The 15,952-nt window shown below is 49.5% G+C and overlaps 1 protein-coding gene across 1 annotated transcript in view; it reads right to left on the bottom strand.

Annotated features, from left to right (window-relative positions):
* MLLT6 (MLLT6, PHD finger containing) overlaps positions 1-14,644 on the bottom strand; it is a 47,293-nt gene extending 32,649 nt beyond the window's left edge. Inside the window, exons 1-7 of the mRNA XM_075171522.1 lie at positions 14,524-14,644; positions 10,928-11,007; positions 5,865-5,919; positions 4,179-4,288; positions 3,627-3,730; positions 2,821-2,914; positions 1,470-1,577 (exon numbers count right to left, since the gene is read on the bottom strand). Coding sequence (XP_075027623.1) covers positions 1,470-1,577; positions 2,821-2,914; positions 3,627-3,730; positions 4,179-4,288; positions 5,865-5,919; positions 10,928-11,007; positions 14,524-14,632 — 660 coding nt within the window. The 5' untranslated portion in view covers positions 14,633-14,644. The remainder of the gene's footprint in view (positions 1-1,469; positions 1,578-2,820; positions 2,915-3,626; positions 3,731-4,178; positions 4,289-5,864; positions 5,920-10,927; positions 11,008-14,523) is intronic.
* Positions 14,645-15,952: the final 1,308 nt, after the last annotated feature.

Genomic DNA, 15,952 nt, shown 5'->3' with positions numbered 1-15,952 from the left:
CAAAACCCACCGGAGTGTCATCGGGCTATTTCTGGATGTGGGTCACTATCATTACCATTCAAAATCATTTACGCATTGTGAGGATGCCTACTGCAACAAGACAAAAACAAACAAAAAAGAAGTAAACAGTCAGACACCTATGGCAAGACTTAAAAGATTCACACTGCGATTTGCAGGGGTATCACCAACTGTGTTTATACAACAAGGTAAATTTGGCTTTTGACTATAGTGGAATATATCCAGAGGTTGCCTGGTAGAGTAATTCTGGATTTCTGCTAACAAAAACCAGGATACGGCCCATGAAGTATTAAAAACTATCTGGCCATACTGACAGTATCCCTGTATAAGTGATTCCTGCTTCAGATCCTACCCCGTTGCTTTGGAGAGACGGGGGGCAAAGGAGGGTGGCACTACTACGTTGTGGATTCTTGATATTGTGAAAGCCGTATCAAGGGGTAGGGAAGATTTCTTATTCTGCTGCCACTTGACTTAGAACCCGAATCCTCCAAAAACCGCGTGTCCTGCCTGTTATAAATAACAAATACCTCACAAGCCTTTGGCCTCCTCATTTCTTTTGGTACAGACCCTTCCACCTTGGAACCTGCACCTCTGTAAGAACCCAGGAGTCTGCTGGGATTCTGCCTTGTACCTTCACTGCTGCTTTTCCTTGAAATATGAGCATTTGTCACGTGAGTCAGTTGGTTAATTATGAACCTTGGTGTGCTGTTAATATGTCCTGTAACACTGCAGCAGTTTTGATGAGTACGTCTTAACCAGTAATGTTAAATAACTAACTATTGTACCAGTCAGATCTGGCATGCGACGTTCTTCTAAATAATCATTTAACGAAGATAAACTATTTCTACACTATTTCCACTATTTCCAGACTTGAGGCAGGTGGAATCCCTGTGACTGCCTAATCTAACTAAAAAAATACTACCTAGTTTATGCTAATTATTGTTCTTGCCTACAATTAACCTGCTGGCCACAATGCAGATTACTAATCAGTATCCTTTTGTCCTTTAAAACTTGGACTCTGGGATCTGAGGATAACGACCTCCAATTTTCTGTTTTCGAGCTGCTGCATTTAAAACCGAATTACTTTGACACAGATCAACTCAGTAGCTGGAAACCATAGCACAATGTCATCCTCAAAGCGGACTTGCCACAAGACAGAAAGGGGAAAGCTGCACGTTTCATAGGCACGTTCTGCCAGGACCCCTCTGGCACCATCTGAACATGCAAACTTGGCCTCACGTTCCCCATGGCTGTGCTGCTCCATTTGCATAGACATTTCTAGAGGCCTGTTTAAAAACGCAGCCACTATTCAGATCTCTGACTGTGAAACTCTTTACAGAGTCAGGGCTCACCTGAGGAGCCATCGGTGCTCTTTGCACGCTCCTCCCCTTCTCACCTCCATCCCACATGACTCTGCCTCTCTGGATTGACAAACTCTGTGCAGATCTTACCTTCTTTGGCCTTTCATGGTGGGATACGTGCTTCTCTTGAGCAGGGGACGTGGATCGGCTCCTTCTTCCAGCAATGAAGGAGCTACCTCCAGAGTGACGTGAGGTCTTCTGAGGTAAGTGGGGAAGGGGAGAGGAGGTGGCCAACAGGAGCAAAAAAGAGAGAGAGAGGAAACAGTGTTATAGAGTCCAGCTTTCACGGTTACAGTGAGCAATGCTACAGTAAATGGCTTGTCTACCACACGCAGGACCAAATTCTATTTGTACCAGATGCCCAGTCTGGTTCCTAACACAGTGGGACCACAGTGGATACCCTATTAGTGGGCTTACAAACAGCATGTAGGTGTAACTCCCCAGATCTTTGGTTCCTGGTGGCCCATGCACACCGACACTTGTAAGAAGAAAGGCACAGCTGCTAGGAGACCATTCTGTAAACAACAAGATAAATGGCAGCAGCAATGTTGCTTAGACACGCCAGTCCTGAACAGCCGTGTCCAGCTTTCAGTCCTGAGTGGGGCGCGGGGTGTGTGCGGAAGGATGCCCTGTCCTCAGACTCCAGGCACCAGCAGAAGTCCTGCTATCTACCTCAGCATCAGTAAACTTGATACAGAGCTACACTTGTGTCAGATACTGAGGGTACCTGAAGGGCAGGGAAGGTGTCCTCCAGTCTGACTTTGAGGGGAAGCTCAAGACATCGGTCACTGTACCTGACAGCACTGATAAGCAGGAAGGAAAGTGGGAAAGACCAGCAACAAAGGAGCCACTGAGACATAAAGCTGTAGCGAGAGGATCAAGTTTCCTTTTTGCTGGAGGGGAGAGAGCAGGTGTCTACTAATTATGCAGGACAGGAAAAGGGTTCCTCTCTTTCCTCTCGGTACTGTAATTAATAGGGGGAAGTCCTTTGCCCCAAATACCCCTCAAACAGTGAACGACTCCATGTCTCTTGTGGGCTGTCTCTGTCCTCAGGCAGAAGTTCTGGCTGTTCTGCGTTACACCCTCCTGCCCAGGGTGCCTGAGCTATACCCCTAACTCCCTGGAGCATCAAACATCACGGCTGCTCTCCTTTCTTGGGACTTCTCTTTCAGCCACACAGAGTGGGTCAGGGAAGCTGAAACAGATGGGAAGAATTCAACCCCTAGCTTTGAAAATGGGTTTAAAGATGCTATAGAAATGCAAAACATAAATTAATCTTTACTCCTAAATGACTCTGAATGGCTGAAAAGGGAAGCAGGCTGCAGACCTTGTTTATGTGTTCCTGGCATTTCTCACTGCTCTGAGCACAGATACAATCTAGGATGAAGACGACGCCTTGTATGTGACAAAAAAACTCCATTGCAGGGATGAAGAAACTCACCATTTTATTGAAGTGGTACTTGCAGTAGCCACAATATTTGACATTGTCGACTTCCAGGACTTCCTCTTCACATAAGAGGCCAGCCATCTGGGCACTGAAATACATGCAATTAGGAGGAGGATAAAGCACATTTTACAACCAGACCACATATCCCATCAAAGGGCAAAGAATAGTTCAGGATGCCCAGGCAGGGTCTTGAAGTTTCCTGTTCTACTTGGCAAATGGTATGCAAGGAGGGGGAAAAAAGCTCAGTCTATTTTTAATTCATATTAAGATCTTCAAAATTGTCAGTACTTTTCTACCAGATTGTCTTGCAATTTGTGTTTTTCTTAAGGGAGGCCTGAGAGACCAGTAACAATTCCAACAAAAGCCATAACATGAGCAAGGAATCCATGTAAAGCTGGGAATCTCCCTGTTCTGCTGATAGGCAATGTTGTTTTCAGGCTGCGAGGGTACATGAGGATATCAGCCCTTAAAATCACATCATCTAGATGATACTCTTGCATGTGCTCTGCTGGAGGAGGAACATTCCTGGGTTGTGACTCATCTCCTCTCTTCTTGGATTCCACACAGTCTTAGGGAAATCCCCAGCCTTCGTTCTCAGCAGGGAAGGCTCACTGGTGAAACCTCAGCCTTCCTGGGGAAGTTCCCCTCACAAACTGAGCAAGGATGAGATACCCCTTGCAAAAAATAAACCCGGGGTGATTAGCCCAACTCCCCACACCACCCGTTTGCTGCGGCCTCAAAGGCATAGCAGCAAAACCAATAGCTGGGGCTATTCTTGGGATGATGCTGGGGGAACTCACCAGGTGACGTGGAAAGCTTGCCGGCAGCCGTGTCGGTTACAGGCCATGCATGCTCCAGAGGCTGCTTTGCTCTCCCTGCCCTGCTCTTCACAAATGTAGCAAGTCTGCAAAAACAAGGAGAAGTGTTCACTCAAAGAGGCAGGCAAAACGTCTGCTCCACTCTCACTGTTCACCAGGAGGCAAAGCCTTCAAGAACTCTTAACTCTGTCCAGTCATCTCCCTCCTATGACAACAGCTTAGTGGCATGCACAAAACTCACGCATCTTCTTTTTCTCCCCAGATAACAACTGTGTCAGATCGAAATATGGAGCAACTAACATGCAACTCCAAGGCAGAGATTGCTCAAGTTGCAGGGAGTTGGGGAAGAGAGAAATGGAGGACCGAAAAGTTTTTTGCAGGAATGGGGATTTACTTTGCTAGTTATTTTTAAAGGAATCTGAGTACCTGGATATTAAAATAAATTGGACAGGAGACATGGCAGAATAAGATGACCCCAAAAAGCCAAGGCGGGGCAAGTACACTTGGGGTAGCAGGAGAAAGAGATGAGTTTACCTTGTTGAAGCGGTCGTGGGGTACATACTGCAGGACAATTGGCTCCATGGTGAGCACGTTGGCAAACTGCACCTCTGGGATGTACAAAGCACAGACGACGTGGGCCCACCCTGGGGAAGCAAACAAGACAGAGAGCGGAGATTCACGTGGGGCAACCCAGAAGAGTCTTAAACTCAGACAGGGCTGCAGACAAGCATGGGAGGGAGAGAAGGAAGAGAGTGTAGGAAGGGAGCCAACTTAAGTTAGATGTTAGATTTGAAATACTGCTTGTTGTAACTTGGTTAGGAATCAAATCCTTTGTGGGTGAAAGACAGACTGATACCAGCTCCAGATTAAATAAGAAAGCAGAGATTTCTTTGGGAAAAGAAAGGTACAATGCTCATCGTTCTTAAAAGCACCCTCTCAGGACTTGAAACCCAGAGTTGAAGACCTAACCAAACCCAGGAAAAGCATCCAAGCAGTAAATGATGCTGATGGGACAGGTTTGACGTGTAGTCCCATGCCACTGGAAACAAAGCTCCCTTTATTAGCTGTTATCAATGGCTAAAGAAGGCTCTTTTTCAGCAAGCCAAGTTAGATTAAAATCTAAATCCACCAAGACACTTCCCAAGTCAGATGTGTAAGTTGAAATTCCACCTGGTTAGGACAGAACTGAGAAAGTTTGAAGGTCAGGAGCCTTTGGGAGCTGATCCATACCGGCATAGCTACTACACTGGAAGGATTTAGTTAGAATTAGGATGGATTCAGCTGGGCAGGCGGAACCAAACTCCATGATTACAGAATCATTCAGCACTCTAAGTACTTGGGCTGTATAGTCTGTACAGTGACATGGTTGTAACACTTCTTGTGCCTGTCTACGCAGACCTGACCAAACCATGTAATAACATGTTTGGAAGAAGATGCTATGTTATTATAAAACAACCCCCCAACACGATACTTGTGCTATTGCACTAAGGCTCTTGGCACTTACGACCAGCTCTAGCAGATGCTTCTACAAAATATCCTGGACTTAGCGCTTCTTCTATAAATATAGGATCTATCAGAATAAAGACCTCCTAATTTAACTCTCTGTGTATTAAGGTAAGCGGCAGGTAGATACAGAAGCCTTTCTGAAAAACAAGATTTTGAGAAAAACTAAGTTTGATCTATACAGCCAGTAGCACCAACAGCTGCGAGCTCTGACAACTGAAATCAGACTCCACAGTACTTCACAGCACCAGAGGCTGAGAAGCATCAATGATGAGCAGATAAGTCCTGCAGAGAAAAACATCTTTACTGCATCCTGGTCCCTGCTCTCGGATGGGGACTCAAGGCGGAGGCTCTGTTAACCTGAGGATCACACTGCTGCTGTGCAAGCGTGCAGCAAATAACTCGACAACTTCCACGTTTCTGTAAACAATGCCAGATCGTGCACTGATTCTCAAGAAACTGCACATTTCAGGGGCTGTGCTTCGATGCCAGCCAGAGGCCAGGCAGGCTCCCCCCCAGGGAAAGGTCTTCTCGCCGTGGAGGCTTCACAAAGTGAAGTTTTATAAGAAAAAGGCAGAGTGTTTTCATTCCTCCGGAGCCTCCAGCCTTCCCTTTCTGGCGACATAGCCTCAGAAATGAATTATTTTGTGCCCGGGACAGCTGCCGAGTCCCCGGAGGCTCTGCACGACATACCCGGCTCTGCGCAGAGGTACTCACCTCCGTTGTCGGTCCGTTTCAGGGCTCCATCTTTGTGGGGACACAGTTCACATCTCTTGAAATTAAGCAGAAACAACAAGTTTAATCTAACTCCCAGGGGCGCAGGGCCAGAAAAGAGATGATTCATTTACAACATGGTTATGAAAGATGGGGCTGCTTTCAAAGAGAGGAAGTGGAAGAAAGGCTGAGAGCGGTTTGGGTGCAAAAAGATACTCTGACACAGCTCGATATCGTCCTGTCTGACGGGGACGTATTTAAAGCCTCAGCCCAAGAGCCACGAGGCTACAAGCAAACCTTGACCTTCACGGGGCTTTTTAAAGAAAAAAGTTTTAGTCTTTGCGGTTGGGGAGTAAAACCGAAAACCATGACTCAGAGAGCAGAAGGCAAATAAAAAGAAGCCATTATCTATCTTAGCCTCTTTCCTTCCTTCCTTCCCTCTTTCTCTTGCGATATTTTTTTCCAGTCTCCTGAGAGGCGGGTGAGGCTGTCGCGATGTTTTTGCTGGCGGGGTGTGGGGGGCCATGGCGAGCCCGGCCCCAATGGCTGGGACTGGCGGGTGGGCACCCTGCTTCCCCCCAGACCCGGCCCCGGGGAGGGCTGAGGTGGGACGGGGAGGGCGTGAGGGGAGCGTCCTTGCCACCCGCGAGGGTGGGGGAAGCTCCCTCAGCGCTGCCATGCTGCGTGGGAGGCTGCAGGCCCGGCGCCATGACAGGCTGTGAGGGACGGGAGCGACTCTGCGCCCCTCTCCATGCCCAGTCACTAATGGCTGCTTTGGGGGAAAACCGTGAGGGAGAGACACGCCGTATCCTCCACCGGGGGCCAGCAGCCATGGGGCGGTTGGAGATGAGCCCCCTCCGCTCGGGAGATGGCCCCTCACACCAGGCCCCCAGGGCAGGAAGGCCCCCAAGGCTAGCGATGGCCCCAAACCCACCGAAGGGTCTCCCTCATGGCCAGGGTGGGGACAGGCCTCACCCCCCGCCACGCACACCCGGCGAGGGGATGGGGAGGGTCCGGCCGGGCAGGATGGCGAGAGCCAGGGAAACCCAGCGCCACGGCCCTCGGCGCCATTCCTCGCCTCACAGCGGACGGCGAGGCCCTGCACTCATTTTTCCTCCCTCACTAATTTCAGCCCTGCCCGGCCGACATCGGCCTCCACGTCGGCTGATCGCTACATGAGGGCTCTCCCCCGGCCATAACGCCCTTTTGAAGCGTTGGTGGGAGGTGGAGCGGTTTCGGGGCGCGTTGCCACGCATGGGGGAACAGGCTCCCGGCCCTGAGGGCTCCTCCCAGGCTGAGGTGTCCAAAAACGGTCACTGTCTTCTCATGGCATCACTTAGGGAAAATTTCTATGTGCTTTTTGTTTTGTTTGACTTAAAAAAAGGCCTGAAAACCTGCAAGGTGCAACCCTTTTCCTTCCCTAGTGGAAACGTCTGATTTGTTTAAAAAACAAAACAAACCAAACAAAAAACCCCGTTTTTCTGTGAAAAAATGTGCTTCATCAGAAAGTTTTGAAATGAGGTGCCTGGTGTCAAAGCGGGACGGCGGGCTGTGCCGCTATGAGCGTGCGGGACCTGGCGCTCCGGCCTGCCTGCGCTGCGCTGTGATCGCTCGGCTCTGGCGAGCGCAACGGGGCAGGTGCTCACGCCCCGAAAAACACCAACGTATTGAGCAAAAACCGGCCACGAGCAAAAGCCTCTGCCACCGAGCAGTCCCCGAGGACCTTCCGCAAAAGCGGTTTTCCTCAAGCAAGCTCAAGGTTTCCTCTGCTGAAGTTTTACCTCCTGGCACAATAAATAGGATTGCAATGCTATGGGCAGCAGGGAGGCTCAGCCCGATCCTCCAAGGCTTTCGCGGGAGTCAAGCGTGCGGGGCTGTCAAACAGGCACCTTTGGCAAGCACGAAATCCCTGTGATAACATGTAAATAAGAGATGAGGGGACAAAGATCAGTGCCATCGTCGGCAGCCCATCTCGCTTTCCCTGCAACTCAGTTTGAAATACGGATGGATGACCATAGGAGGTTTTTCTCACTGCTCCTGGTTAGGTCCGGGCTGCCAGAGGGCTGGAGAGCTGCTCTCACAATTACTATGGAAAGCCCGGCAGAGCCAAGACAGAAAAAGAACTGGGTTAACTGAGACACTGTAATAAGAAATTTGCACTTGAAAAGGCCCCTCCGCTCTTCCCTCCACCCCTCAGATCAAAGCGGCTCTCCCACCATGCGATTAGCAAAGCTCTGATTGTAACAAGAGGGGTTAACAGCTCCATCGGCCCCACACAAGACTTTTAATAGCCCTGCCTCGAAATGACAGCTAAAGCCTTCACATGATCCCTCACATGAGTGCCCTCCGGCCATTGCAGCTCACCGGGGCTTCCTAGACAATTTGATTACAAAGTGGATGGGCTTTCAGTTGCTTACTGTAAGCACAATAGCGTCCACAGCATCCTTTAGGGACCTGAGCAGCTGAGGAGGGGCTATGAGCAGGGATTAGCGGTACCTCTTCCTTTTATTCAACCTGCACAGGCCAAGGCAGTCTCCGGGGTTTTTATTTCAACTCTGGGAAAAGAGCAGAGCTTGGTTGATTTAAACCAGGTTGTGATGGGCAAGGTTAGAGCTCCTGACCCCCTGGGGATTCCAACTCCGGGATCTACCACCAAGCGACTACACCTGCCGACTGAAGTTAGGGCTCCTGAGCTCTCTTTCCAAAGCTGAAGAGGGGATGGAGTCCACCTCTCCAAAGGAAAAAACAGGAGACCTATGTTTCAAAGCACTCACTAAGGAGTGCAATATTCTTCATGCCTCCGTATCTCATTTTCAAAGCAAAAGTATCAATATTTAGCCAATAAATATGTTTGTTATGGACAAAGCTTGTAAACTGCTTTAAGATTCTTCTATGAAGGCAGATGTGGGAAGAAAAACATTGTTGTTTTTCAAAGGAGTTTGCCACACAGTCATTATGAAAGAAATATGAATATCAATTCACCCTGCTGTTGTCAGTGTATTTAGCGCTCAAATAGCAGCATCTCTCCTTCAAGATCCTCAAGGCAGCGTCTGCAGGCTGATAATGCCCCTTTTACAGCTGGAGAAAGCCAGGCACAGAGAGGTGCAGTGAAACCCCAGGGCAGCAGCAGAGCCACACGCTCCAGCCTCGCTGGACCACGGAGCACAAATTCAAAGTCTTTTAGCAACAGAGCCATGCACAGATCTCGTAAGACCTGACTCATTTCCCTTACTCTGATCATGCTGTTCTCTACATCAAAGAACTAGATTCTTTTTAAGTATTTACCCATCTGTGTGTCTGTTGCTATGACTGCTGGTGTTTAACTGAAAAGGTGAGGGATTTAGATAGGAAATCATCCCCAGCTCTGCTTAGGAAGGAAGATTATCACTGTTCAGTTATCATAGTAGCAGGGCTGAATGCCACAGGACTGAATGGCATGACTGAAGCCCACCACGCATTGTCTAACAGATTTCACCCAGGGCGAGTTAAATAAGGAGCCACCTGCGGGGGTATTGTTTTCTTGATACCTTGGAGGCAGTTTGAAGTGTATAACGTGCAAGGGAAAAGTTACAGTCCTTGCACTGAGCACAGGTGAGGAGGACTTGCACGTACATGTATTAATACAGCTTACATTGAATTGTAGCTAGCGCTGAAGAGCTGCTCTCTGCCTACACGGTTGGGAGAGCGGGGGGAAGAGGCCCATGAAATCCAAATTCCTTTCTTTGCTATGAAACTATCTGCAGGATGTAAAACCACTCAAAGACACATTTGATCTTCTTTACTGCAGTGCACATAAAAGCAGCATCTTATGATGGGAAGAAAGCTCAGGTCTGAAAGTCTGGTCTTGTTTACACTCCCACTTCCAATGAGGAATGAGTTAATGCAGTGTAGAAAGCATGGTACAGATACCTAATTCCCCCATTCACTCATCTTTGCCAAGTTCTTTGCCCATCTGTGAAACAGATTAAACTTTTGTACTGCAGCAAGCAGAGACCCCAGCTGAGACAGAGCACGATATTTGCTCAGGCCTGCACAGATCCGCAGATTCAGAGGTCACCTACATCAGCTTCGCTAGGTGTGTACTTTAGGAAAGGTTTAACTAAACCAGTTCAGAAGGCAGCGCAGGCATTAATAAATGTTGTTTGTGTTGAGTGAGGCCTTCTGTATTCAAGGAAAGCCAAGGTTTAATTTAAATCCATCCTTAAGAGAGCGAAGGGGGGAAGCTATCTTGGATTCACTGTATGGCAAGAGCAGCATCCATGGCATAACTAACATGTTAAAGATCTGCACGCCGGCGCTTGGTGCAGCCGTATCTGATAAGGGCTCACATGGGAAGTTACTGCAGAGTAGCTGGTGTGCTATAAACTCACAGCCTAGTTTACTGCACAAATAACTCTGCCACATAGACGGACCTAAGAGGCAGCCCTGGCCTGATTGTTTCCACTTTCCTGCCTCACCGGGAAATGCCAGAATTAATTAAGAACATTTGTAAAGTGTTCTATACTGCTGAATTGCTACTTAGACAGAAACTAAACCCTGATCCAGCTTCCTGTCATTTTCTCTGCTGTTTTACAAACTCAGAAGACTTTATGCAGGAGACTGTTGCTGCGAGATACGAATGCCAATCCATCCTGTCAGTCAGTATGGTAACTCTGACAGTACAGCAGCATCTCAGGTGATGCCAACTTCCCTCCACTCCAAAACTTCCTGAGGAATTGAATAGAAAAAGCAGCAGAGAAACCACCTTTTAGAGGAATGCCGTTATTTTTTAGAAAATTGAGGTCTCTAGACTCAAAAATTTTGTCACTGATAACTTGCTTAAAAACACCTCCGGCAGCATTTTCATCAAAATGGCTAATAGCATTGTATAAAATGGTTTGATGCAATTATTCCTATTGTATAAACAAGATATAGCGGGTTACAGGCAGAGCTGGGATTATAATCACAGCAGTGCTGAAATGCTAGGCTCTATCGCTTTTGCCAGTGGACCACACTGCTTCCAGCAGAGACATGAAGGGCACCGAATGAACCTATTTAGTTTAAGTGCAAGCGTGCTTCGTACTCACCACCCTGGCGGCTCTCTCTTGAGATTCACATTTCCGACAGAACCAGGGTCCGGTAGGAACCTGGACAATTCCATAGCAAGCTGGAAGAAAAGCAAAGAGAGTTCGTTAGGCCATTTTTAAATCGACTGCTTAATTTCTCAGGTGTATATAGAAGCTTGCCAGAGCTGTTATCAGTCAGAGATGGGTGACAAAACCAAAAATTACATCTACGCAGCATTTTATTCCCCTTTCTAGTTTCCATATCCAGCAACAGCAGACAGCCTTTTGCAAGAGGTCCAGTGTTATACATTTATTCAAGTTTTCAGATAAGCTCATGCCCAGCATGAAAAATTCCTATGAAAACCTGGCCTAAGTGGGAGTGGAGTGCTTCATAAACTGTGTCTAATTCTGGTCTAGCAAACACAAATGGAGCAATTTCTTACCTCTTAACTTTTCAAGTGTCACTAGTGATCTAAATATAAAATTATCAAATGAATGGCTATGAAGCACCTTAACCATAATTAGGACTAAGACAAAGTCTCAGCATCATGAAGGAAATCACCTCAGTGAGACACCAAGCCAAACTCCCTTTTATCCTGCACACCCTCAAGTCTGTAAGTCACATCCCGTGGCAACCTTTCGCAGCATGCTTCCAAGATCACTGAACTCAGGCTTTTTAGGACTGCTCCTGGGAACAGGCTCTGTGTTAATACAACTCTCCATCTGATAACCCAACAAAATCGGTGTCCTTATCCAGCTGTACCACGTGTCCCTCTTGCTTTCTACATCACTACTGATGCTCTCAGGATCTCCCTCTGCAAGCCGCAGCTCCCACTTCTTTAAAATCAGCTCCCGTCTCTGATGGGAAAATGTCTTTGAAAACTGTTCACCTTCTTCGGTCACCTTCTCCCTCTAACCGTCCAAGGATGGTCTTTGTGAGTCCCGAAGGAAGCCTTTCTGACCCTGAACGGGCTCTTAGCCACCACGCAGGTGGGTTTAAAGCAACAGAGGCTGGTAAAGATAGCGGTAAGAAGGCTATGCATCTCAGATGAGGGTATAGGAGTCTCCTAGGAAAGAACAAATTATATCTTCCTTATTCCACCTTCAAATGCGAGCTGGCAGTTGGAATGGCATCCCAGTCACTTGAGACATTTGAAACTAGGTTGGACAAAGCATCTGAAAATATCCTGCTGGAAGCAATCCTGTGATGTTCCCTGGGGGATGGACCAAACATGACCCACAATAGGTTCTCTCCATCTCTCTAATGTCTATTATTCCACATCAGCCAGGAAAACGAACACAACTGTAGAGTTAAACCGAAAGAGCTGACTGCAAGATGAGCCAAGGCATACGCATAAGAAAATAGAAACTACATGAAAGCAATGACAGAGGAGCCTGCCTTGGGTCCATCTTTAGCAGTGGGCGTAGGGCCAAAAGCAAGCACTCAGCTGGAGCCAGTGTGAGCTTCTGTGCCCACTGCTTCAAAAAGGAAGAAAACAAGGAACAATGCAGAACATAAGTAAGGCAGAGTTGAAAATATGATTTGTAAATGTTCTTTTAAACTATCTTATTAGAGTCTTCATTTCCAATCAGATGGTTTTGTTGACATTTTTAATTTTTCACTGGAAAGATAAGATTTCTAACCATTGTCACAGAAATGGTACTGCTATTTTTAAGAATCAGCCCTAATGTGTAGCTATAATGTAAGTTTAAAAAAAATACAGGGTTCTTTCTTTAACTGTACAATCATTTCAAAAGGCAACTTTGGTTTTGCGGATATTCTAGCAGTACAAAGAGATACCAAACCCAGTGTGTGATTGCACGGAATGAGACTAGATGACCCAGATGATTCCCTACAGTGGTTTGTTTCTATTTAAGAAATAAAAGCCTACCAAAACACCACACCACTGCTAGGTTTACGAACAAGCTTTAAAAAGAGGGTTGATGAACATCCACTACACACTGCTACACTCCTTATGAATTATTATATCCTGAAAGACTCTTACAAGATCTAAATAGACAGTTGTGTTTTCCAACCACACAAGCGGTGCCCTCTCTGAGACTTTCCTAACGTCCCAACTCCACCAAAACAACGCTACGCGCCCGCTTCCCTGCTGCTGCAACAAACAGCGAACGCATCCAGTCTCCGTACCTGTGCGGGCCTAGAAACAGGCACCCTAAAAAAATAAAAGCATTGCACATTTGAAACTGTTCTTGCACATTTGAAACTGTTCTTGCCAGCAAACAAAAGTGTTTATATTAATCTTGGGAGCGGGCATAAGGATGCCAATGCCCTTTATCTCCCTCCAGAAAAGAGAGCAATGAAGAAACCTACTCTCTAGCATATGGTTTGATAAATAACGGGAAGAATGAAAGACTTGCACCAGCAAAATCAAAACAGAAAGAAGCCTCCTTCCAGAAAGGCCCTCGTTCTGCCGGGTCACTCAGAAGCACCCTGGAGAGGCTGCCCGATGACAGGAGACACCCAAGCATCGTCTCCGAATGAAGAGAAATCCCCTGCCAGCTTCACTTCCTCATTTTAACTCCCCTTTAGTCACCTGGTTGTAAGCGACTTCTTACTAAAGCCGTGAGCATGGATACACCAAACGTACGAAAAGCAAAAGAAAGCCCAACCTACAGACCCAGAGACCTGCGCCTGACAGGCGGGCAGAGGCAGAGCAGGACACATTCGCAGCTGGAGACAGGAGCGTGCATCAAGACACCGAGGGAGAGATTATACAGGAAGAGGCTGGAGATGTGCTGGTAGATGGATAGGATAATAATAGATGGAAAAACAGACATGCCAGATGAGACCAGAAACCTTCCTGTTATTCAAAACAAACCAACCAGGATAATCACCGTGCCTTTCTGCTGGATTTGAACGAAAGCAAATACATTTTTTTTTTAATTTTTGTTGTTGTTGTTGTTCCGGAGACCGGAGGACAAACTTTCCAGTCCGATACCGTGTGTTAGGGGCGTGCTCCGAGTCATTTAAAATGCAAATAGCCCATATCTCTGGGAGAAGAAGGGCTGCCTTCCTCCCTGCCCTTGGAGGAGGCAGCTCCGGGCCCCGCGGCCGCCCCCGGGGGGTTACCCGGGGCCATGTGCGGCAGCGGGCCGAGGGGAGGGCACCGGACCCCCGGGGGCGGCTGCGGCGCTTCCCAGCCCGGCGCTGCCCTCCTCCCGGCCCGGGGCTCGGCAGCCCGCCCTTCCCGGGGCACGGGGGGGGGACCCGGCTCCACCGCCCCGGGCGACACCCCCCCCGCTCCCCGCGGAAGGAAGCGGCCGGCGGTCCCTGCCGGCTCCCGGTAACGAGTACCCCCCCGAGCCCTGGGAGGTGCGTGCCCCCCCCCCGGGGCGCAGCTGATGGCCAACCCCGCTCCCCCCCTCGCCCCCGGCACACCGCGCTCCCCCCCCCGGGCTCCTCCGCCGAGCCAGGCCAGCGGCGACACCGTTATTTTGAACAATAGGGATAAAACAAAGCCCCCCCCCCCCGCCGCCTCCGCAACCCCCCCGGCCTCCCCGGGGCGCCCGGCGGGGGAGGCGGAGGCGGTGGCGGCGGCGCCCCGGCCCCGCGCTACCCCGGTGCTGGCGGCGGGGCCGGGCCGGTGTCTTACCTTGGTGCACCGCCACATTGCAGCCGTGCCCGTCGCAGTACACCAGCGGGTTCTCCGCCCAGCCCCGCTCATCAGAACAGACACAGCAGCCTCCCACCATCTCCTTCATACTTCCATGAGGGTTTCCTTCCCCCCCCGCCTCCCTCTACGCACACACTCCTCCCTCCTCCTCCTCCTCCTCCTCCTCCTCCTTCTCCTCTCCTCCTCCGCGCTCCCCCCTCCCCGCTCGCAGCCTGCCTTTCACACGGCCGCCCCGCGAGGGGCGCGGGGTGCCCGACCCCCCGTGGCGGCGGCGCGGCGGCGCGGAGCCGGGCGGTGCTCGGGGGGGGACCCGGGGGCGGCGCGCCCCCGCCCCGCGCCCGCCCGCGCCCCGCACGCTCGCCCCGCGCCCATGGACACGCACACACACACACACACACACACACGCACACAACCCCCCCGCCTATACAATCATGGCTGCGCCGCCCGCATGCTCCTGTAAAATTTGCGGTTCAGGGATTGCAGGCTGGCTGGGTCGGGTGCATTTCTCTGCCTGCCTCTGTGCGTGTGAGATTAATTATTTTTTGTAAACACCCCCCCCCCCGCCCCTCCGGCCGCTTTATGTCGCTTCTTTATGTTTTTGTTCGCCTCCCCCCCCCCCCCTCCCCCGCCCCTCCCGAGCAAACCGAGCAGGAATCCGAGTGTGCACCCGTGTGTGCAAACCGCTGGATGCGTGCCCGAGCCAGTCAACATGGATCGCTCCGGAGTGATGAGTTGGGACCGTTCCGCAAATCCTATTATCTCTGCAATTCCTCTCTGACAGATCGGGGCTCCGCGAGCGCCACCGCCTGTCCTGCTCTCGGAGGCTCCTTCTGGAGGAGTTTTTAACCCGTTGGCACCTGTTTTGTTATCTTTGCAAGGAGGGAGAAAAATGCCCCCTTGGAGGTTGATGCCCAGCAGGACAAGCGACAGAAATCAGCTGGAAACCAGTAAAGAGAAATAATCCTAAAGTATAGTGAGTAATGCTGTGCGGGATTGCACCTGCAGGTCCCGTAAATCCACACACTATCATGAGACCCCTGGTATATCATGAGAAACAGCCCTTGCCTTGGACACATCATCCAGAACAGACAAGGAGAAATGAGGGAAACCCAAGCACAGAGCACAAAAATAATTAAATCTTAGAAAAGAGGCCTAGGAGGAACCCAAAGAATTCATGTAATGCGTTCCTACGGCTCCAGCTCTACCAGAAATCATCTGCCTGAGGACACGGGGCAGCTCCGAGGGAACAGAGCCCAGGTCTCGTGATCTCTCGTGTAGGTCCTTACCCAGTGACCATGCTGTCCTCATGAAAAAAAGGAAGTGCCTGATGCCAGACTGCGCAAAGAAACAGTAGAAAATGTAGCAGTGAACAATTTTTTGCCTGCATCGATAAAATATGTCCTCTTAA

The sequence above is a fragment of the Calonectris borealis genome, chromosome 22 (assembly GCF_964195595.1).
Source record: "Calonectris borealis chromosome 22, bCalBor7.hap1.2, whole genome shotgun sequence".
NCBI lineage: Eukaryota > Metazoa > Chordata > Aves > Procellariiformes > Procellariidae > Calonectris > Calonectris borealis.
The sequence above is the reverse complement of the archived record's forward strand: the minus strand, read 5'-3'. Positions and strand labels throughout refer to the sequence as shown.